This window comes from Diabrotica virgifera, chromosome 6, assembly GCF_917563875.1.
Source record: "Diabrotica virgifera virgifera chromosome 6, PGI_DIABVI_V3a".
NCBI classification, from domain to species: domain Eukaryota; kingdom Metazoa; phylum Arthropoda; class Insecta; order Coleoptera; family Chrysomelidae; genus Diabrotica; species Diabrotica virgifera.
Window position 1 is genome coordinate 20,362,132 of NC_065448.1, and position 25,584 is coordinate 20,387,715.

The 25,584-nt window shown below is 32.5% G+C and overlaps 1 protein-coding gene across 1 annotated transcript in view; it reads right to left on the reverse strand.

Annotated features, from left to right (window-relative positions):
• Positions 1-19,810, reverse strand: part of LOC114331695 (lysosomal acid phosphatase-like) — a 33,714-nt gene extending 13,904 nt beyond the window's left edge. Inside the window, exons 1-4 of the mRNA XM_028281318.2 lie at positions 19,686-19,810; positions 18,695-18,811; positions 15,644-15,748; positions 6,578-6,865 (exon numbers count right to left, since the gene is read on the reverse strand). Of these exons, the coding sequence (XP_028137119.1) occupies positions 6,578-6,865; positions 15,644-15,748; positions 18,695-18,781 (480 nt within the window). The 5' untranslated portion in view covers positions 18,782-18,811; positions 19,686-19,810. The remainder of the gene's footprint in view (positions 1-6,577; positions 6,866-15,643; positions 15,749-18,694; positions 18,812-19,685) is intronic.
• Positions 19,811-25,584: the final 5,774 nt, after the last annotated feature.

A 25,584-nucleotide genomic window follows, 5' to 3' on the forward strand; every position in this document is an offset into this window, starting at 1 on the left:
TGTTACTTCTGTCATTTTCCAGGCTTCAACCCCATAGAGGAAGATGGAGAAAACATACCACTTATGTATTCTAGTTCTCAATGTTGCGGTTTTTCAAGTCTATAATGAACATGAAGAAATTAAAACCATACCATTAAAGACACTCCATAAAAATTTAAGCACCCCACGACGACGATCATCAGCTAGTATTAATGGGTGCTATCGGATACACTGGTGTAGGAGGAACCAGTTTGTCTGATTTTAATGAAAATCGAGGTGGTCACTACATAACCTATACCTATCGAAGAGGAAACACATCTTGGATGGGCTTCGATAATTTACTAGAAAAATAATTTTTCGTTAAAGAAACAAAAAAATAGCGCCCAGATTACTAATGTACATTAAAGATAAAATAAATTAAAATTAAATAAACAACACTTGCTTTAATTTTTTGAAACCTATGCTTAAATTCTTTCGCAGCTTATTATTAGCACGCATAGGTACAAAAATTATGGTCAACTCTCTTAGTAAATTCGTTTTTTTAAGGAAGTTGCATACTTACCCTCTATCTACTTTTGTTCCGGAAATCTGAATGTTGGCTATTCTAGTTTAATATTAAGCTGGAATAGCTACCTGTTTCTCTGAAGGGGTTGAAGCAAGACATTTTTATTTTTCGTAATAAATTAGCAATTAATTAGCAACAAAAAAGGCCACCGGAAGCAACTCTCTATCTACTTTCGTTCCGGATATATGCATGTTGGCTATTCTAGCATAATATTAAGCTGAAATAGTCACCTGTTTCTCTGAAGGGGTTGAAGCAATAAATTTTTGATGAGAGACTAATAAGTTTCGAAACCGGTAGAGGTGCTTGCAGCACTCTCTGATTGGACTAGAATATGGTTCGGCTGTATTTTCGTTTTGCAACGAAATTGAAAATGGTTATTCATTTTCGAAATTGAAAATGGTTATTCATTTTTTTCAATAAATTTTTATTTTGCATAATATAGCAATAAAATAGGCCGCCAGAAGCGACCAGCTATCTGCTTTCGCCCCTGAAATACTAGGGTTGTGTAGCTTAAGTATTCAACCGCAGTAGCCATTGTTGCCCTTCAGCGATGGCCTTCAGGGATGAAGCAAAAAAATCATTTTTGGGGTAGACCTGCAGCAGTTACTTAGGAAAAAAATACCCACTTGGTCTTAGGGTTTTAACTGGTAATTTTCACTTTCTGTGAAATCCGCGGAATGATAACGATTGGGGATGGGGGGTGAGTTTGTCACTTGTTATATACAACAAATTTCAGCAATTAACTAACAATAAAATATGCCGCTGGAAGCGACCCTCTATCTGCTTTCGTTTCTGAAATAGGAGTGTTGGGTATTGCAGCTTAAGTATTAAACCGCAGTAGCCATTGTTGCTCGTTAGGGGATGAAGCACAAAATTCGTTTTTGGCGTAGACCTGCGTAGAAGTTAATTAATTAGAAAAAATACCCACTTGGTTTTAAGTCGTTAAACTGGTTATTTTCAGTCTTTGTGAAATCCGGGAAACGATGATAATGGTAGGGGTTGAAGGGGGTGAGTTTACAAATTCTGGTATACTCCTCCTTTCAGCAATTAATTAAGAATAAAATATGCCGCCAGAAGCGACCCTCTCTCTGCTTTCTTTCCTGAAATAGGACTGTTGGATATTGTAACCTCAAGTATTAAACCGTAGTAGCCATTGTGGCTCGTTAGGGGATGAAGAAAAACATTCATTTTTGGCTTAAAACTGTAGCAATTAATAAGCAAAAAATACCCGCTTCCCTCTATCTACTTTTGTTCCTTAATATTAAGCTGGAATAGCCACCTGTTTCTCTGAAGGGGTTGAAGCTATAAATTTGTAATTTGCGTAATAAATAAGCAATTAGTTAGCAATAAAATAGGCCGCCGGAAGCGACGCTCTATCTACTTTCGTTACTGAAACAGGAGAACTGAGTGTTGTAGTTTAAGTATTCAACCGCAGTAGCCAATGTTGCTCGTTAGGGGATGAAGCCATACAATCGTTTTTGGCGTAGATCTGCAGCAGTTGCTTAGGAAAAAAATACCCACTTGGTCATAGGTTTTTAAACTAGTAATTTTGACTTTCTGTGAAATCCGGGGAATGATGACAACGGTTGGGGTTGGAGGGGGTGATTTTGCAAATTGTTGTATACCTTATCTTTCAGAAATTAATTAGCAATAAAATATGCCGCTGGAAACCACCCTCTATCTGCTTTCGTTCCTGAAATAGGAGTGTTGGGTATTGTAGCTTAAGAATTAAACCGCAGTAGCCATTGTTTCTCGTTAGGGGATGAAGCAAAAAATTAGTTTTTGGCGTAGACCTGCAGCTGTTAATTAGAAAAAAAAAATACTTACTTGGTTTTAAGTTTTTAAACTGATTATTTTCACGCTCTGTGAAATTCGTGGAACGATGATAACGGTAGGGGTTGGAGGGGGTGAGTTTGTAAATACTGGTATAACCCATCTTTCAGCAATTAATTAAAAATTAAATATTCCGCCAGAAGCGACCCTCTATCTGCTATCTTTCCTGAAATAGCAGTGTTGAGTATTGCAGCCTTAAGTATTAAACCGCTGTAGCCATTGTGGCTCGTTAGGGGAGGAAGCAAAACATTCATTTTTGGCTTAGACATGTAGTAATTAATGAGCAAAAAATACGTACTTGGTTTTAGCTCTTTAAACTGGTTATTTTCACTTTTTGTGGATTCCAGGGAATGATGATAACGGTAGGGGTTGAAGGGGGTGAGTTAATAATTTTTTGTAAACTCAATCTTTCAGCAATTAATTAGCAATAAAATATGCCGCCGGAAGCTAACCTATATCTACTTTCGTTCCGGAAATATGAATGTTGGCTATTCTAGCTTAATATTAAGCTGAAATGGCCACCTGTTTCTCTGAGGGGGTTGAAACAATAAATTTTTGTTTTGCGTAATAAATTAGCAATTAATTAGTAATAAAATAGGCCACAGGAAGAAACTCTCTATCTACTTTCGTTCCGGATATATGAATGTTGGGCTTTCTAGCTTAATATTAAGCTGGAATGGCCACCTGTTTCTCTGAAGGGGATGAAGCAATAAATTTTTGTTTTGCGTAATAAATTAGCAATTAATTAGCAATAAAATAGGCCGCCGGAAGCAACTCTCTATCTACTTTCGTTCCGGATATATGAATGTTGGCCTTTCTAGCTTAATATTAAGCTGGAATGGCCACCTGTTTCTCTGGAGGGGATGAAGCAATAAATTTTTGTTTTGCGTAATAAATTAGCAATTAATTAGCAATAAAATAGGCCGCCGGAAGCAACTCTCTATCTACTTGCGTTCCGGATATATGAATGTTGGCCTTTCTAGCTTAATATTAAGCTGGAATGGCCACCTGTTTCTCTGAAGGGGATGAAGCAATAAATTTTTGTTTTACGTAATAAATTAGCAATTAATTAGCAATAAAATAGGCCACCAGAAGCAACTCTCTATCTACTTTTGTTCCGGATATATGAATGTTGGCCTTTCTAGCTTAATATTAAGCTGGAATGGCCACCTGTTTCTCTGAAGGGGATGAAGCAATAAATTTTTAATTTGCGTAATAAATTAGCAATAAAATAGCAAAAAAATATGGGGTGTGTCTTATGGCTCCCTTATGAAATGGTCTTTCTAGCTTAATAGACATATCTCAGTTTTTGTTCCTTTTACAAAAATGGCGGGCATTCAAAATGGCGACTATACATATGTGACTAATAGCACGATAACTTTTGAATGAGATGTCAGATTTTAACCAAATTTGGTACATAGGTTCTTTATTTGATGAATAATATCGAGGTCTTAAACCGGAAGAATCGGTTTACCAGAATTTGTGTTTTTACTGTTTTGTTTTTATGTAAAAATATGTTTATTTTTCAATTCTTTCACCCTGTATATATTAATTATTCAAAAAGGTGATACCGGCGTTGAAAAGAGCGTAAAAATATTTTTTAGGAAATATTTTGATCTCTTTAGTTATATTAATTACCATTTAATACATGCATAACGTATCTTCACATGTAGGTACCTATGTGCGGCAGATTCGTGCAAATAATAATATAAGAATTATTGTGCATTTAATGGTAGAAGCATATAATTTGGACCACACATACTACTCATAAAAAGATTCAAATTTAGATATGAGGCCATCTCAGATTTAGTCTTTTACAAAAATGGCGGGCATTCAAAATGACTCTGCCGCCTATAGGTACATCTGAACATAGGTTATGCATAATTTATTAAATGGTAATTAACACAACTAAAAAGTTCAAAATATTTCCTAAAAAATATATCTACACTCTTTTCAATGGCGTTATTACCTTTTTGAAAAATTTATATATACAGGGTGAAAGAATTAAAAAAGAAACAACATATTATTACATAAAAAAACAGCAAAATCACAAATTCTGGTAAATCGATTCTTCCGGTTCAAGACCTCGATATTATTCATCAAAGAAAAACCTATATACCAAATTTGGTTGAAATCTGACGTTTCGCTCAAAAGTTATCGTGCTATTAGTCACATATGTATAGTCGCCATTTTGAATGCCCGCCATTTTTGTAAAAGGAACAAGAACTGAGATGGCCTCGTATCTAAATTTGATTCTTTATATGTGTAGTATATCTGGTCTAAATTATATGCTTCTACCACTAAATGCACAATAATTCTTATAATATTTTCACCAATCTGCCGCACTTAGGTACATATGTGAAGATAGGTTTTGCATTTATTAAATGGTAATTAACATAACTAAATAGTTAAAAATATTTCCTAAAAAATATTTTTACGCTCTTTTCAATGGTGGTATTAACTTTTTGAAAAATTAATATATACAAGGTGAAAGAATTGAAAAAAAAAAACAGCATATTTTCACATAAAAACCAGGAAAAACACAACTTCTGGTAAACCGATTCTTTCGGTTTAAGACCTCGATCTTATACATCAAAAAAGAACCTATATACCAAATTTGGTTGAAATCTCTTTGGTCTCGTTCAAAAGTTATCGTGCTATTAGTCACAATGTATAGTCGCCATTTTGAATCTCCGCCATTTTTGTAAAAGGACTGCGCCTTTGAACTGTACACACTCTTCTCCAAGATCACCACCTATGTCGATTCGATACTTTTAGTCAAAATAGAAACTTTTACCCGGATTGCTTCATTGGAAATTGACGATAAGTTGTTTAAAAATCCAAATTCTTCATTAAGACTGAAATAAACTTAAGACCTTTCATTCAATTCTAAATAAAGCGTCTCAATTACAACATTACATGTATTAATCGTTAAGTCTTCTTTGCCATTAAAGTGGGGTTGAGTGGATTCATCTTCTTTGTCTTAGCCTGGGCGGGAGAGCTTTTCTTTTCGGGCGTCTTTTTATTTCAAGGATATAGGTTTTATTTTTAGACAACTCTTTTTCTCTTTTTTTTTTCATTGGAATCAAAGTTGTCTCTCAGACTCAATGCGTACTCCTTTAGAGATTTGTATGTTGCAAGTCACATTCAAGTCTGTAACAGTTTTTGCAATGTTTTGCTACTCTTGTCAAAACGTTGTAAAATGTCTTAGGTACCACGGATTTAGTAAAATAGCCATTCTCTTATTTGAAAATTTTTTTACTGATTTCAATTCAATTAGTAAAAGTTTTTTTACCAAAAAAGTTTTTTTTTACAAAACGCTGCGGCTCCCTTTTGTTTGCGGTCCTAGGCCGCGGCCTAGTCGGCCTAGTGGTAAATCCGGCACTGCATCAATCAACGATACTGGTGAACAGTTTGGTTATCAGTAAGGGGGATAAAATCATAACAAGGATCCAGATATAAAATGAAGATATTGAACAAGTGGATAAAATGAAATACTTAGGAGTCTGGATTAGGGAAGATCTACATCCGAAATCAGAAATTCGATCAAGAATAGAGCAATACAGAGCAACCTTTTTGAAATTTCTGAGTAACCAAAGACTCCATCTTCAAATCCGATATCGGATGGTAAAATGTTATATCCAGTTTATTCTTTTCTATGGTAGCGAAGCTACTTGGAATGTTAATGTTGACTTAATGAGAAAGCTGGAAGCTTTTGAGGTGTGGTTTTCTAGGAGGATTTTAAAAATACCAATCATATTATCAACGAAATGATTTTGAACAGAATGGGAAGAGACAGATAACTTTTGACCACCACTAAAAGGAGAAAGACAACATATTTGGGGTACATATTTAAAAATGATAAGTACGATTTGTTACAGCTGATTATGAAGGGTAAAATCGAAGGAAAAAGTAGTCCTGCAAAGAAAAAGCAAAAGATACAGACGAATTTGCAATGGTTATAGCATAGCCAAACTTCATTAGTGGAGTCAGCACTAGAAAAAGAAGAAGTTGGCCAAACGTATTCAATGGTCTTTAAGAACAAACCGAACTTACCAAAGGTAGATGAACACGAAAACGCCTTTTTATATCTATCTCAGAAAAATAATCTAGCAATGAAGTGGTATAGATAAAATTATTATTGGAGTAAAAATAAATGAAATTTCAATTAACTGTCAAATTGATAAAAAAGATATTTACTTGATAAAGCCGATCATGCTTCTTACAAGGCCTTTCAGAAGCGATAAGCATATCCTCCATCTGCGGCCTTGTGTGGATGGGAATTGGTTGCCAAGATAATCTTTCGTTCCAGACCTGATCATCCTTCGGTGGGTACAGTCCAGCCAGATGTGCCGCAGCAGACATTAAGCATCTGTCTACGTCAGAGGACATCACTGCAAGAAAATCACTGTGGTATCGGCCTGGTAAAAATTGTTTGTATCGTTCACGAAACCATTGACCAAGCTCGTAGTGCTGATTCTTACCTAGCTAAGAAAAAGTGTTTTGGTTTATTTTTTATATAGAAAAGGACGATATTAACGGTATTTGGTAAAAAAAGAGGCTAACTTGCCATTGGCTTTTGTTTTCAAATAATATAACTACAGACTTCCTTCAAAACAAGCCGCTAAACTTCCGTTAGGGTCTGTTTACTCTATACATATAATCCCTTAACGGGATATATTTCTACCGAAAAACATCCCGTTAAAACTATGCTAGAATTCTATTTTTCAGTCAAATTCGGAAATTGCATTTTGCCCAGGCAAATTTTGGACATCTTGGATTTTAAAGCACCCTAATATATGTCTGTGTAGATATTGGCATTGAATGCGACCCGGGCCGACCGTCACATGTAACACCGTTGCCGTATCCTATATTTTTTCATACTATCACGTTACAATTTTTTGTGATATTATATTTGTGTGTGAAATGTATCATTTTTGTGTATTTTATTTATGTTCTAATATGTTATGTATATATAGGTTTTTACTTGATTATTTTAAATCATTGTGACGTTTAACTTGCTAGAAACCTTGTAATATTGTGTACCTAATGTGTTAAAAGTAAGTAGTTTTGAAACACCAATTAAGTAAAGTTTATTATGTTGTTGTTTTCACCAATTTTGAAAAAATGTGAAAACATTGAATTGTCCACGTCCGTCTGTCCGTCCGTCCGTCTTGTCTGTCTGTTTGCAAACTCAACTCCTTCGTCATTATACCAGGTAGAATGACAAATGAGGTGTCAAATGAAAGCTTATCCAAGGATGGTACTAAAGATGAGAGATTTAACCTAGGCTGTCTGTCCGTCTGTCTGTCCGACCGCGTATATGATTCCTTCGTCACTGTACCAGGTAGAATGACAAATGAGGTGTCAAATGAAAGCTTATAATCCAAGGATGGTACTAAAGATGAGAAGTTTGACATAGGCTGTCTGTCCGCCTGTCCGTCCGACCTGGTATAGTGACGGAGGAGTTATATTCGCGGACAGACAGACAGACGGACAGACAACCTAGGTCTAATTTCTCACCTTTACTACTATCCTTGGATTATAAACTTTCAGTTGACACCTCATTTGTCATTCTACCTGGTATAGTGACGGATGAGTTATACCCGCGGTCGGACGGACAGACGGACAGACAGCCTATGTCAAACTTCTCACCTTTAGTACCATCCTTGTATTATAAGCTTTCATTTGACACCTCATTTGTCATTCTACCTGGTATAGTGAGGAAGGAGTTATATTCGCGGTCGGACGGACAGACGGACAGACAGCCTATGTCAAATTTCTCACCTTTAGTACCATCCTTGTATTGTAAGCTTTCATTTGACACCTCATTTGTCATTATACCTAGTATAATGACGGAGAAGTAAATGTTATTATTCTATTATTCTTGTAGGTATATTTAACATTGATTGAAATTATGAAAGAAATATATAGAAAACAGCATGGCAACACTGTGATGCACAAACATAAAAATGCAGCCACATTCAGCTGTGCCAGCTGTGCGTTACATAGGGTGCTTTAAAATCCAAGATGTCCCAAATTTTTTGGGTCTTCCCAATCCTATCTTATTTTCCGTTATGTAGACGTAATCAACGCATCAAGATGTAAAGACGTTCTAGACGTGTTTTAAGATGCTTTTCAGGGTAAGATTAGTTTTGTATCTTCTGCTTTTTTTGCATATTAAATTTTGTGTTTATTTCATCCAATTAGAGCCTAAATTTATCCTATGGTGAATATAGGCTGCTCCTAATTCAGAGGCCATTTTTATCCCATAGAGAATCCAAGTTTCACCCATTTTTTGAAGCGTCCTTTATTATGATATGGTGATCACCCACGTAATCGTACGGAACCTCTTTTTGTGTATATTTTATATCGTCATAAATTTTAACAGTGTACATTTAAAACATAAATATCTATGTCAATGCTATCACCAATTTAAATAAGATTAGTTAATGACATAGGTACCAGGCAAAAAACACATTTTGTTACAAATTCGAATATTAGTCCTGTCGCCAGGGGGGTACAACGGCCTCCTTAATTCAGATGGACTTACCCAAATTTTTTTATGCATTTTGACCCGTAGAACACGAATTTTTTCGGTAACAGTTGATCCGGATGTCGATAAGATTGTTATAAACAAAGAACTTGAGGCATTACATAACAGCGATTTTTCGCAAAACAAAACATTTTTTCGTATTTTTTGGGTGATTCTCAGCAAAAAATGTTCTTACAAGTTTTTTCGTAGGATGCATATAGACCTGGATCCCGCGTAAGAAAGAAAAGTTGATTAATAGCAAGCTGAAAATTTGTTAATAGCTTAAAGGTGTCTAGTCGGACAAACTTTGATGCACGGGAACACTGGAACAGGGGAAGTTTTAACTGTGGAGCATGATAAACGTGTCGTCCTGACAAGTTTATGATTGTGAAAAATAGCAAGTTGTTTTTAAGTTTATTCGATAGCCAACGTTATGTAATATATGAGAAAATGTTTGTCTGACAAAAATGTTGGGCATTTTAACGAGTCCGACACGTAGAACATGTCACATCACAGGAATTATATTGGTGATGAATAGCAGTCTGATTTTTGCATGAGAGTTTAATGAAAGGTTAAAAAAGCAATTGGAAGTTCTGTCCGACAAAATTAATGGGAAGTTTTCGTAGTCGGACATTCTAAACAGGTAAGATATAGACAAAAATGCTGGTGATAAATAGCTTTCCGACAAAGACGAAATTTAATTAAGTAAATTATTCCTTACCAAGAATGACTGTTGTCGGAAAAAAATAAGGGGTAGATTTTGTAGTCGGACAATTTAAAAAAATAATTTTTGCAATTTCAATAAGGGGTGATTATTCTATGTCAAAAGTACCTGCAATCAATTACAATCGATATCTTTCGATTTATCTCAACATCATTTAGATACCTCACTGTAATACATTTATAGTAGATCAGGCAAATTATATTATGGATTGAGTGGTGTAGCTATCTTTGTCTGCCACATGCGCGGGATCGCTTGGTTAAAAGAGATAGATAGACCACCTATCGACTTTTTGCACTGTATTCCCTGTCTACCCTTATGTCTATGAATACATTTCCATTTAAGAAAAACTGTCACTTTTGACAATAATTCATAATAAATTGCAATCGTAACTTCAAATTTAAACTATTCGATTTATTTTGGCAGCAAATTATTTCTAGCCATGTGACATATTAATTACATTATTATTTCATTTGTAGAAAGTTGAGAAAAATTACGTTATACAATTTTAGTAATAATTTATTTAGGTACCCTTTTTCAATCAAGCAAAGCATTATAGCACGAAGAATAATATTCAATAGAATTTTCACAATTATCTGGCAACTGAATATCATTGAATTGATGACCAAATATTTTACTAACTTTGTAAAATGTTCGAAAATTACTCAAAAATGTTCCGTTGAATGGTTTCACTTTTGATTTGGCGACTTAAAATTTAAACTGTTGACACTCAAAAATAGACACAAAAACACTCCATAGTTAATATAAATTTTAATTTCCAACACACGTGGCAAACAGAAACTCAGAGACCATGTACTTTCAAATACTACTTTGTATAGCACAAAGTGTCACACTGACAAATGCAGCCTTCTAATACATACTTCTAAGCATAATGTGTCATATTTACGTCTATTCTTATAAGCACCAAAGTTTTAGACTCTTCACATTTTTCAATGTCGTTTACAGGGTTAAGATTTGAGTATGGAAAAAAATGTATACAACGTTTTTTGTAGGAAATTTTCCGTACTTTCTGATGCACCTAATTAGAAAACCCTAAGAGATTGCTTTCACATGTTCTTTGACATTTTCTATTGTCATTTTGAGAATATCTAGAACAAGCTTCACCCAAAAAAGTAATTGTTTTGCAATATATACATGCATTGATACTTACCTCACTGTTTTTGGAGTGTGCATGTATATATATGCACATGCAAATATGTGAATATAAATAATAACATACAACTAAAATAGCTTTATCAATATGTGACTAAGTGATTCTGAAAAAATGTTTTTTTATTTATTTCCTTCGATTTGCCCAAACTTTTTGTCCGACATATAACTTTTTGCGTTACAAAATATAATTTGTACATAAACAAATCAAAATTAGCTTGCTATTTATCACCAACATTTTTGTCTATATCTTACATGTTTAGAATGTCCGACTAGGAAAATTTCCCATTAATTTTGTCCGACAGAACTTCCAATTGCTTTTTTAACCTTTCATTAAACTCTCATGCAAAAATCAGACTGCTATTCATCACCAACATAGTTCCTGTGATGTGACATGTTCTACGTGTCGGACTCGTTAAAATGCCCAACCTTTTTGTCGGAGAAACATTTTTTCTTATAGTATATAACGTTGGCTGTTGAATAAACTTAAAAACAACTTGCTATTTTTCACCATCATAAACTTGTCAGGACGACACGTTTATCATGTTCCACCGTTAAAACTTCCCCTGTTCCAGTGTTCCCGTGCATCAATGTTTGTCCGATTAGACACAGTTAAGCTATTAACAAATTTTCAGCTTGCTATTAATCAACTTTTTTTTCTTACGCGGGATCCAGGTCTAATAGTTTTCGAGATAAACGCGGTTGAACTTAAAAAATCGAAAAAGTACAATTTTCGAACCCGACTAACTTTTGATTAAAACATAAAATAGCAATTCTGCTTTATTACTGCATTTGAAAGTTCAATTCTATCGGTTTTGATTATCTGCATTGCTAAAAATTAACTTTTGAAGTTATACTTCTTTAGGCGCGATAGGGAGTGATTTTTTATTAATCTGCGCGCATGCGCACAGAGACAGTATGTTGTTCATTGCTCAATCTTTTAAGTTATATGTATCAGTCCAAAAAAGGTGTGGAAAAAATATATTAGTGTTTTTAGTAAATATATTTATTATAATTTTTGTGTCTTTGGATTTGTCTTCCTCGAGAGTAATTTAATACGTATTATTAAAACATTTTTATTTAATACTTCACTTCGTCAATTTGTTACCGTGCTTTGTCATAAAGTCCGAGAAACCGTCAAAACAATGCCTTCGTAGCCTCGTTGGTACAGCATTCGACTACGAATCGAGAGGTACCGGGTTCAAATGCGGACAATTGCTGTCTTTTTTTTTTAATTTTTGGATTTTTGGAAAGTGGTAGGTGACTATTCAAATCAGTTTAATATTTAATAAAATAAAAATAAACTGTTAAAAATATTTTATTTCGCTGAAATCATATAATAGAAGTATAACTCCTTACGTGCGTACAAGGTACACACACATTCTTTTTTTTTATTGTTAAATAAAGTTATAAACACATAGTGTTTCTTCCCGTGCCCAATGCATTATGTACTTAATCTACTAGGTCTGGATCCCGTGTATGAAAAAAAAAGTTGATTAATAGCAAGCTGATAATTTGTTAATAGCTTAAGCGTGTCTAGTCGGATAAACTTTGATATATGGGAACACTGGAACAGGGACAGTTTTAATTGTGGAACAGGTTAAAAATTTGGAACGGTCAGACCACGAAAACGGCACATTTGTTTTGTCCGACAGAACAGACTTAAACTCTCCGAACAGAGATTAAACTCTCATGCAAAAATCAGACTGCTATTTATCACCTGTCATAATTCCTGTCATTTGACATATTCTACATGTTCCACTCATTAAAACGCCCATTTGGTAATAAATAGCAGTTTGATTTTTGCATGAGAGTTTAAAATCTGTTCGGAGAGTTTAAGTCTGTTCTGTCGGATAAAATAAATGTGCCGTTTTCGTGGTCTGAACGTTCCAAATTTTTAACCTGTTCCACAATTAAAACTTCCCCTGCTCCAGTGTTCCCATATATCAAAGTTTGTCCGACTAGACACCCTTAAGCTATTAACAAATTTTCAGCTTGCTATTAATCAACTTTTTTTTCATACGCGGGATCCAGACTTATACGTAGAAATTGTCTGTATGCTCGCCTACTCGTTCGATTTCAAATGAGAAATGCATTGAAAACATCATTCAAGCACTATGTGTTTATAGGCTTGTTTAACAATAAAAAAATTAATTTTTAGCAATGAAAATAACCCAAACCGATAGAATTTGACTTGAACTTTCAAATGCGGTAAGCAGAATTGCTATTTTATTTTTCAATCAAAAGTTATTCGGGTCCGAAAATTGCAATTTTTCGATTTTTTGAAAGTTCAACCGAGTTTATGTCGAAAACTATGCATCCTACGAAAAAACTTGTATTATAAAAACATTTTTTGCTTAGAATGACCCAAAAAATACAAATCGCTGTTATCGCTGTTATGCGATTCCTCAAGTTCTTTGTTTATAACAATCTTATCGACATCCGGATCAACTGTTACCCAAAAAATTCGTGTTCTACGGGTCAAAATACATAAAAAGAACTTGAATAACTCCATCTGAATTAAGGAGCCCGTTGTACCCCCACTGGCGACAGGACTATATATTAACGTTTGTCATTCAACTTAATTATAGTAATCTAATATTCTTAATAAAAAATAGCATAATCTATACGTGTAAATATTTAAATGGTTTAATGATAATGCATATTCTTTTTTTTTATTATAATTAAGTTTTTTTTTATTAAGAAAAGTAATAATTTTACCATAACAGTATTTTAACCATTTTAACGCCTTGATTTATTTAATCTTTACTATTTTTTAATTATTTAATAACTTTCCAACAATTAATTTATATAACAATTATTTATATTATAATTGCGAAAGTTACTTAAATGAAAAAATGAATGGAAGATAAAAAAACACGCAGTTCTTTCTTGTATAGAAAAAGAAGTCTCAACAATGATAGCTGCGGGGAATAGAGCATTATATAGTACGTTCTTTTACGGTCTTTGCTGTAAATTTTAAAGAACCGCTTGGATTGACATGAAATTTGGCATACGTATAGCTTACATGTCAGAGAAAAAAAGTGATATTGTGCCGATGTGTGCTTTTGACCTGGGGGTAACTTTCACCCCCTCTTGAGGGTGAAAAAATATATGTCCAAAATAAGTCCGGAAATGGGTAAACTGACTAATTTTAAGTAACTTTTGTTCTTTAGAGCTTTTTTGCCAAGTCAACACTTTTCGAGTTATTTGCGAGTGAATATGTTCATTTTTCAACAAAATAACCACATTTTAAGACGGTTTTTCGCAAATAACTCAAAAAGTAAGTATTTTGTAGAAAAAAAGGTTCTTAGCAAAAATATAACCTATAAAAAAGTAAAAAAAATGGTGTACGCGTTAGGTCTCTGGATCTCGTAGAACCAGAGTTATAGGCAATGAAAAATAGATTCATATTCACCAAATTTCAAATAGAATATTTCGACGTGAAATATCCAAAAATTAAGCACCTTTTGGAGAAAATCAATTATAACTTTTTTAAAGAGTTTAAAAAAAGCTTTATTTCTGTTTTTACAAAAAGTTTCTAGCATTAAATTGAAGCAAGTTACGCTCAAAATAAAGTTGGTCGCTTTTGTTTTGGAAAAAAAAAATCGGGAAGACCACTCCCTAATTAGCAACTTAAATGAAATTAATCGTTACCGCTCCACAAATTATTTTACTTATGTTGTGTTTATATGATCTGTAAGTTTTATCGATTCAAAGTGCTTATTTTTGAAAAAAATTGGCTTCAAAGTAAAATTTTTAAAAATTTTAATTTTGAAAAATATGCTTTTTTTCAAAATAACTTAAAAATTGTTAGAGACACCAAAAATCTCGAAAAACAAAAAAGTCAGCATTGTTTTTCTGAATATCATGTATTTTTTTGTTTTTCTGTTAGACAAAAATTGATTAAGATTTGGTGTTTCTAAATTTGCATACATTCGTGATCAATAATAAGCCCTTTCAATAATAAGGACTTTGAACCGATGAAACTTACAGATCATATAAACAATACATACACGAGTCAAGAAACTGGTGAAGTCGTAACGATTAAGTTCATTTAAGATACTAGTTAAGGGGTGATTTTCTCGATTTTTTTACCAAAACAAAAAGGGAATAAGTTTATTTTGAGCGTAACTTGTTTACTTTTGATGCTAGAAATTTTTTTTATAAAACTAAAATGAAGCTTTTTATAAACACTTTAAATTAGTTCTAATAAGTTTTCCCCGAAATGTGCTTCATTTTTGGTTATTTCACGTTTGTAATTCCATTTGTAATTTGACGAATATGAACCTATTTTTCATTAGCTATAACTCTGTTTCTGCTAGGTATAGAGACGTGATATATACAAGATTTTTTTAAGTTTTTTACAGGCTATATTTTTGCTGAGACTGTTTTTTCGACAAAGTACTTACTATTTGAGTTATTTGCGAAAACCGTCTAAAAGCGTGGTTATTTTGTTGAAAAATGGACATATTCACGGGCAAATAACTCGAAAAGTATTGACGTAGTGAAAAAAAGTCTATAGAACAAAAGTTACTTAAAATTAGCCAGTTTATCCATTTCCTCACGTACTTTGGACGAATATTTTTTCACCCCCGAGAGGGGGTGAAAACCACCCCCAGGGCAAAAGCACATATCGGCACAATATCACTTTTTTTTCTATGACTTGTTAGCTATGTTTGTGCCAAATTTCATGTCAATCCAAGCGGTTCTTTAAAATTTAGAGGTTTTGCAATACTTTACCGTTAAAGAACGGACTAATACTCCCTATCATCATTATTAGGATCTAAGCTGCTACATATTACGTTGGACGGTTAATTATTGGTCTCTGTGTACTTACATTAGTTAGTTGTCCAAAACCTTCTGGCCAAATTTCAGATGATACTGCTTTGTAGGGATCATTCTCATATAAACGAATTGGTGTTCTTGCCCCATGACGAAAAAGCTAAAATATTTTTAGAAGTTTTTATTTCAAAGTTACTAATCATGCATTTCAAAATAATGTTTAAATGACAACATAAAATACTTCAGTGCGTACGCGGCTCTTCTTCTTGTAGTACCTACCCGTTTCGGATGTTGGCGACCATCATGGCAATCTGTACTTTGCAAACTGCTACTCCATAAAGATTTGTGGTTGTTGTGTTGAACCACGTACGAAGATTTTTCAGACAGGAAATCCTTTGCCATCCTGGAGCACGTTTTTCTGCTACTTTTCCCAGTAAAATTAGTTGCAGCAGTTCATATAATCTCGTTGTTCCTCATGATGTGACCACGGAATTCTATTTTGGCTGTTTCTATTATGGTTCAGGTATTATGGTAACAGCTCTTTTTCTTTTGTATCCTTAATAATGTGATTAATAACGTGGTCGGTATAAGATATCTTCAGGATTTGACGATAAAGCCACACTGAGATGAAAGCCTCAATTTTCTTGCAGGTGGCGTTTGTGAGAGTACACGGCTCAAATCCGTACAACAGTATAGGTATAACTGCATGGTCGTTTAAAATGTTAGATTGTTAAAAGATAATATTTTTCAGTAAGTATTATATTTAGTGGAGTCACTGAAGGTTTTCACCTCCGATTTCGTTGAACCTCCATAGATTTCCATGAAAATTGGTGAGTAATTAGAGGATAACTCAAGGAACAAAGGTGACATGATGCCAACTTGCTTTTACCCTGGGGGTGGATGCCACCCCTTCTCGGGGGTGAAAATTATTTTATTAAAAATAATACCATAAGTCGATAGAGGGACAAATTATAAGCATAATTTATTATATCAAGTTATTAATAACACTTTTTGAGTTATTAAAGACCAAAGATTTAATTTTTTAGTAAAGAAAATGCATATTTTAAATCGGTTTTTCACTTATAACTCAAAAACTATAAGCTTTTACAAAATAGTTATTATTACTGAATTGATGATAATAAAAAACTGAATACATTCCTCACTTAAAGAACTAAACTAATGTTAGTTAAAAGTGAGTTATTGGCAATTGAATGTGAATTTTTTTCGACGAGTACCCAAATCTAAATATTTAAGCTTAAATAACGGGAAAACGAAGCAATGTATAAAATATACCTGCTAATAATTTGTCAACGTACTTCAGAATAGCTATTAAATGAGCTTCAGAACAAGTTAATGGCGTCAAAATTAAGCAAGTTCTGATGAAAATAAAAGAACCCTTTCGATTTTTTTAGAAAAAAGTGAAAAATAAAACGTACGCCGTTTCCACAAAAATTAAAATTTATAGTAATCCTTACAAGAACTTCTTTATATTAGCATAAGTAATGATTTCAATAATTTTGACCAGTTTGAATGCATATTTTTGAAAAAAAGATATAATTTAAAAAAAATCATAATTTTTAAAATTATTGTAATTTTCATATTCTTTTGATAATAACTCCAAAAATACTCAATGATATATACCCAAATTTTAGTTCTTTATGTGTAAAATATTTTACCTGTTTTACTATTTCCATAGGGTAAAAAATAATCGAGATAGAAACGTTTAAATCTTAAATTTTGCTGTGAAAACCATGCAACCGGGGCCATTTAACCTTTTATTTTAAAAAAAATAAGGGGTCTAAAAGATTAAATTCAACGTAGTTAAATGGCCCTTGGAATTAAATTTCAAACAGTTTTTAGATAAATCTGATATTTTAAAAGTAGATGGAGTTATTAAAAAAAAAACAATAACATTTTTTGGAAACATTTTTAAAAAATAAATTTTGAAAAAATTTTGGTGCATAAATTTTAATGCCATCAACATGTTCGGGGGTTCGTTTCATAGATATTTTTAAGTACTTTGACAAATGTTTAATAAGTTTATGTTATAAAATGCATCATTTTCCCGTTATTTCAGCTTGAATACTTTAATAATTACCTATAACTCACTTTTAGTTAACATTAAAAGGTTTTTCTAGTACAGGGTTTATTTAGTTTTTTATTAGTTTCAATTTTGGTAATAATATCTTTTTGTAAAAACTTATAGTTTTTGAGTTATTGATGAAAAATTGGTTAAAAACATGCAAGAAAAATTAAAATCTTTGATCTTCAATAACTCAAAAAGTTTTGATTTATTTTAATAACTTTATATAACAAATTTTTCTTAGAATTGGTCCCTCTATCGAATTATGGGGTTATTTTCAATAAAATAATTTTCACCTCCGAGAAGGGGTGGCATCCACCCCAGGGTAAACGCGCAAGTTGGCATCATGTCACCTTTATTCCTTGAGATATCCTCTAACCAGTCACCAATTTCCATGCAAATCTATGGAGGTTCAATGAAATCGGAGGTAATAGCTCATATCCACCTTCAGTGACTGCACTAATTAACAAAACAAAATAAGACAGAATGCAAGGTGTTATTTCTTCGTACAAATATTTTCCAAATTCATAAATATATGTTTTTAGGTCTGTTTTGCGGAATAAATTGGACGCTTAAGGGCGTAGGCGCAAAATTTCCCAATGTGTTTTAAATGCATTCATTTTTTTCGAAACCTGAGAAAACTAATAAGTAGGTACTTTTGAAAAATTAAACTTAGAATGAAAGATTGCATTTTTACCGAGGGCCGAAAGTCCCTGAAAACTTCTATAATGTTTATTTTAATAAGTTAGAGGGGTGAAATAAAAAAGAGAAAATTTAGTGTGATTTTTAATTTCAAATATCTCATTCAAAAGAAACTTTTTGGATATTCTAAGGGACATGTTGTCCTCGGTAAAAATGTAATTTTTATTCTGCGTTTAAATTTTTCAAAAATACTTGTTAGTTTTCTCAGGATTCGAAAAAAATGAATGCGTTTAAAACATATTGGCGCGAAATTTTGCGCCTACGCCCTTAAGAAAGATCGTAGGTAATATAAATAAATAAAAATAAGTAGTTATAACTCACCGTCACTAAGGCAATCAGTTCATTGGTTTCTCCTATCCAAATAAAACTTAACAAACAGATAAGCACTTTTATACATGTTCTAAACATTATTGATTCTTATCCTATTTACTTTTAACCCTTAAAAAGTAAAATATTTAGAATACAAAAAAAAAAACAAAATAAACAGAATGTGAGACCCCACTACTTTACTTGTTGTATATTCTTTTTAGAAGACATTTTTAAATCGAAATTCTCTAGAAAGAACGTTAAGAAAATTATAATGCTAAAGAAAAGATGATTGGTTATAATGCTAAATAAACTGCAAGAATATAACAGGAAAGAACAAATAAAAATATGAAATTTGTTTATAAAAATATTAAAGGACAAACCAAAAAATACGAAATTAAAACAAACGGAATAAAAAATAAAGACGAAATACATAGTCATAATAGATGACAACGAATATAGCAGATATTGGCAGATTACTACAGTGATCTCTTCTTGGAGAAGTATATTGGAGAAGAAATAAACGAGGAAGAGAACACAGCGGAAGAAGAAAAAGAAGTAAAAATTGAAATCTCAAAAGGGCCAACAGTAGATGAATTGGAGGAAGTAATACAAAAATGGAAAATCACGGAAGGAAGCTGAGGGAAAAACACTAACCCTAGATGACTAGGGCGCATCTGGCGGGTAGCAGATGAAGCAGTGATATATGCTACTAAAATGGAATCCAGGAGGAAGAAAGAAAAGGGGAAGACCTAGATAAAAGCGGCTGCAAGAAGTTGAAGAATATAGGCAAGAGTAAGAGAATGGCAGGGGAAAAACTAGAGACAGGAAAAATTGAAAGTGATCTTCGATGAAAGATAAATAAAGAGTAAAATTTAACCGAAACATCCTGTTTTGACATTAAAGTAACCTAAATTAAAGCAAGAATAGTGGCAAGTGCATCAAAAATAGATGTATGAAAAAAGATTCTTCATATTAGGACCAATTAGGGCTCATATTTACCTACCTTTTATTTATTATTAAAATGCCAGAATTGTACTAATCTTTAACTTTAAATAAAATCAAATAAATATAATACACCTTCTAATACCGAATCAACTGCAACTAAACCAATGCACGATTACATAGTTGATACATTTCTTCAAGAACTGGGTGTTATTGAACTAAGTACCACTTGCGACACAACCGGCTTGGCACATTTATTTTAAATTATTTTATTTTTTCAAAAAGAAGGATATTGTACCTAACTTGACACACATTTTAGAGGACACAAATGCGTTAAATACGAAAAATGTAAATTTGTTCTAAAAATCTACAAAGTTAATATAATACAGTCGACTCTCGTTAATTCAAAACACTAGGGACTCTTAAAATATTACGAATTATTGAGTGTTTGAAATATCAAATGGTTCGAAATTTGTGAGAGAAAATAAATAACACTTCGAATTATTAAGTGTTGATTATTTATTATCTGCTACATATTTTATAACGATGACAAAAGTTTAGAGGTACGTTCGTGTACATACATACATGTATGTATTCCTAATGTGATTTAATCAATCTTTGGAAAGAACTGTATTATACGGGTTTGCTTCAAACACATTGCTGCTGCTCAGACTGCTCAATCATTTTTTTTAAGATAAAAAGTGCCTAAAATGCTTTTTTATCACTTTCGTTTTGTAGACAGAAGGTTTGTAAGGTATCGAATGAGGATCTTGCTTCCTTAACTGACACCTCTGCCAAAGCTTCTGATGTATCGTACTCATCTTCATCGTGACTTTTTTCATTCGTATATGTCGCAGATAAAATTTCGCCGTCGGTTAGTGAACCTGAGACAGCAACATCTTCATCCACTTGAACAAAGTCAGAAAAAATCACACATCTTCCTGATCTTCTTTTAAGAAACCGGATTTTTTTAAGCAGTTGAGAATAGTTATGAGTGTTACACCTCTCCATGCTTTGTCAATCAGTAAAATAGCTGTCAGAACCGTGAAATTTGCAGTTAGCTGCTTGTCACAATTTCTGCAACTTGAATTGTCGAGTGTTGGACGCCTATGAGTTTGAATTAACGCGTCGTTTTGTTATGTAGTAATGATATTTTTCGTTTGAATTACCAAGTGTATAAAAATGTATTGATTTAGTTCGAAATATAAAGAGATTTTGTAGGGAATTCGTGATAACTTTGAATTATAGAGAGATTCGAATTATCGCAGGTTTGAATTAACGCGAGTCGACGGTATTATCAAAATCTAGTAGACCTAGATTACCTAAAACTAAAATGTAAACAATATTTAAACGACTAATGGCCTGTTGCACCAACGACAAAAATAATAGTTTATTCGATGAATAAAGTTATCCGACTTATAAAACTGACACTTCTACATTTCACTAATGTCAAATAAAATTTATTCTATTTATTTACCAAATAAATATTTACTCTTGGAATAAATTATGAAGATTATTTATCTCCAGTTAACTGTCATTTAAGTAATATTCGTGCGACAGACTTCCTTACTAAAATAGACCACCTTCAGTGTGTACAAAAAAACTGGGGGAGTTATCAGAAATTATATACGGATGGTTCAAAAATGGAAGGAAAAGTTGGATATGCTATATATTATCCACAAAAAAGTATAAAAATAAACAACAGATTACCTGATAAAATGACAATTTTCACAGCTGAACTCATTGCAATCAAAGAAGCATACAAAATATGTATTAATCAAAAAGAACTCAATTATGTTATATTTACAGACTGCCAAAGCATTGTAAAGACATTGAAATATAATGTACATAATTTTGCAGAAAATTATATCATCAGTGACATCATAGCAATGAACAGTGAAGCTTTGAAATCGGGCAAAAATATAATATTGTGTTGGATAAAAGCACACATTGGTATAAAAAACAACGAAATAGTAGATGATCTGGCTAAAAAAGCAACAACGAAGGAATCCACTCTGCATACTTATCAACTTCCTATGGGAGACATAATTTCTATTATGAGATCTATCAAACGGACGAAATGGCAGGAACAATACAATAATTCAGACAAAGGAAATTATTACAAAAAAATCCAGCCTACACTTCCCATCAAGACATGGTTTAATCAAGTTTCCAACAAAGGCTTTATCAAAACTATTTGTCGAATAAGAAGTAATCACTGTCTGACTCCAGCCTACAAAAGAGAAATAGGACTTGTAGATAATGATGAATGTTTATGTGGAGAGCTAGCTGATCTACAACATATGCTATTAGAATGTCCTTTACATTTTATTGAAATATCAAACTTTTTTGCCAATCTAGTTCAAGTTAATGTACAATTTCCTTTTAATCTTATATACCTTTTACAATCAAACAATCTAGATGTTTATAAAATTTTGTACAACCATGTTAATTGTTTAAAATTAAAGCTCTGAGAAAAAAAAGAAAAAAAAATAAAAAAAAATAAAAAAAAAAATAATTAAATAAAATAAAAAGTTACTAAGATCTAAACCTCCGCGAGGTTGAATCGGGTTTAGGTCTTAGCGCGATAAAAAAATATACAAAAAAAAAAAAAAAACTAAAAAAAAAATAAAAAATGTAATAAAAAAAATGTTAAAAAATATAATAAAAAAAATAATAAAAAAAAACAGAGTAAAAAAAAACAGTAGTACTAATAGTTTTAAATTTAGATACTAAGCATATATTTTGTAAAAGAGAGAATTCAAAACACATTGACTGGCCAGTTGGTTGCTTAAACCAGTGCCAATAAAACATAAACACACACACACTCTTGGAATAAATTGACAAGTTATTCTCGCTTTAAATGTCTATACCAAAAAAATTGTCAGTTTAACTTCAAATTATTTTAAATTTCAAAGCAATTGGTCAAATAGTTTAAAAGTTATTTATTTTGTTTATCCCAAATTCATTTTTTTTGCAACACTATAAGTCAGAAGACTATGAGGTTACAGTAATACTTCGGACAGTTTATGAAAGAAGAACATTTATACCATTAACTTAATTAAAAAAATGACAAAAAGTAATTTTAAACAGTGTAAAATTATTTTGCAAAGACATGTCGATTTTTTGCTTACTTATAAACAATTAGAATACTTTTTTAACCGTTACCCGTAGAAAAAATATTTTTTCATATTTAGAAAGACTGAATTTTTATACACATTTAGAAAGAAAAACAATTGTCCTTGGACAATAAGGGACGAAGTTAGCCCCCCTTTTTTAATTCACATGTTCTTGCAAAATAATTTTGCAATATTTGGAATTATTTTTTGTCATTTTTTTTAATTGAATTAATAGTGTAAATCTTCTTCTTTCATATACTATCCAAAGTATTACTGTAACTTCATCATTTTCTGACTTATAGTGTTGCAAAAAATTAATTTGGGATAAACAAATTAAATAACTTTTAAACTATTTGACGGATTGCTTTGAAATTTAGGGTTTTATTTAAGCACCACAAGTCTCGGAATTTCATGTAATAAGAAGGTTCTAAGTTAATTTTTACACAAGTTATGAATTTTTATAAAAACTCAAAAATTATGATTTATTTTGCAATTTTCTAAGCAACCAATAAGGATAGACATATTCAGCGAACGCCATATTGAAGCCTTTTATACGATTTATGAGTTTATTACTCTCAAATTTGTTTAAAATGCTTAACTTTTTGGTGATAGACGAAAAAAGCAAAAAATTAACGTTTTTTGATCTTCATTTGTTTATTATGTATATCATCAAAATTGGCTGCAGGAAACATAGGTTTTTATTATTTATGTCCATACTACTCAAAAAATTTGGTTTCGGCCTGGAGGGGGTTGTGTCATTAACAGGATATTTTTTTCCTCATTTTTCTGAACTAGTAGAGATATATTCGTTAGCACAGTTTTCCCTTAGGGTCCCTGAGCTAAACGACCTTTTTTACAGGAGTTGATTTTGACTTCCAACAGAAATCTCATCCACTGCTCGTTCTAGTTTACTGATTATCAGGTGTTCTTGAGGCTGATCTAGGGCCGGTTGTTCGAACGCTAATCAAAAATGATTATTATCAAATATTTAATTACTGTTACAACTGTTAATGTCAACTTTGATTGGGTTGCTGAAAACATAATTATTGATTACAATTATGAAATTAGTTAATCAATTATAATAATAATTGTTATGCTAATTGATTAACTAATCTCATAATTATAATCAATTACGTTTTCAGCAATCCAACCAAAGTTGACATTGACAGTTGTGACAGTAATTAAATATTTGATAGTGATCATTGTTGATTAGCGTTCGAACAACCGGCCCCTAGTTGAGTATCAGGATGGTATCTGTATGCCCTCGCTATCTTGAATGACATTGCTGTATGAGCTAATCTGCTCATTACCTCCCGCAACAATCCTTACCCTCTGCGAGGGATAACTGTATTCTCATAGCCAATCTTATTAACCCATCAAAGACTGGCGTTGCCATATGGCAACGCAAAACACTATTTAAAATATTAATTCTTACACGAAAATTTGAGACCGAAAGCTCGAGATGGCGCTACTAGTTAGTACGTTAACGTTGTTAAGTTGGTTGTCTAATTAATGGTGTCGCTAAATCCAAAATTAGTTTCGTAAATCAGTTGTTTCTGACAGCGTTTGTGAAATTGTTACTTCAAGATGGACGTTAGATTTGCGTAAGTAAAATAATAATATTAAAATTCCTTATAAGTGTTTGATTTTTATATTATAATATAAAGTCAAAATAACGTATTTAAAATACTTCACATTGTGAGACTGATTCTTTTTGTTTTTATTTGTCATATTACATCCTAAATATCAGTGTTGCCATATGGCAACGCTAGGACGCGCTATTATCGACTTTTGTAATATACTGTTTTTTTTTTAGGAAAGACTTCACACTTGAAGAGGCATTACAAATTACGTACGATGATGACATAGACGTGAACCAAATCTACATTGAGCCTCCAGAGGGTGATCTGACAGATAGGACTCTGGCGAGGAAGACGGTGGTGGACTTGTCGATAACTTATCAAGAAATCAACTTCTCGCACAGGCCGAGGTTGTTCTTTCTAGCAAGGATGACACAGACGAAGAGCGAATGGGGATCAAAGATGATCTGTTTGATGAGATAGATTTTGAAAGTGTCGAGAAAGAAGAATACTTAAAAGTTGATTCGACAAAAGTCATTTGGATTCGTGGCGATATTGAAGCAACAATCAAACCTTTTCCACAACCTACTTATGAAAACTTTAAAACTTTAACACCTACGGAAATGTTCGAGCTATTTTTCGACGATGACTTAGTAAAATTTTTGATAACGGAAACTGAAGGGTATGCAAAACTGACAAATATTTTCGATCTCAACACCAGTATTGAAGAAATGCGAGTTTTTCCTGCCATTCTAATTCTATCAGGTTACAACACTCTTCCTGGTAAAAAATTTTATTGGGACTCCTGTGGAGCTATGGGTAACATGTTGGTCAAAGAAGCCATCCGAAGAGACAGATTTCTGACTATTTTCCGGTACTTCCACTGTGGGGATAATGACAATTTAAATCCTGGTGACAAATTTGCCAAACTACGACCCCTAATTAAAAAGTTACAGGATAAGTTTATGCAATATTATGTTCCTGAACAAGAACTGTGCTACGATGAATCCATGATAAAGTATTATGGAAAGCATTCATGCAAACAATTTATTAGGGGCAAACCTATAAGGTTTGGATATAAAGTCTGGAGTTTAAACACAAAATCTGGCTATTTAGTAAATTTTATGCCATATCAAGGAACTGATCCCAACATTAATCCTAAATATCACCCAGTGTTTGGTAAAGCAGCTTCTCCTTTAATTTGCATGCTAAAAAATTTGCCCGAAGACAAACAAAAATTGCGCTATTCCCTGTACTTTGA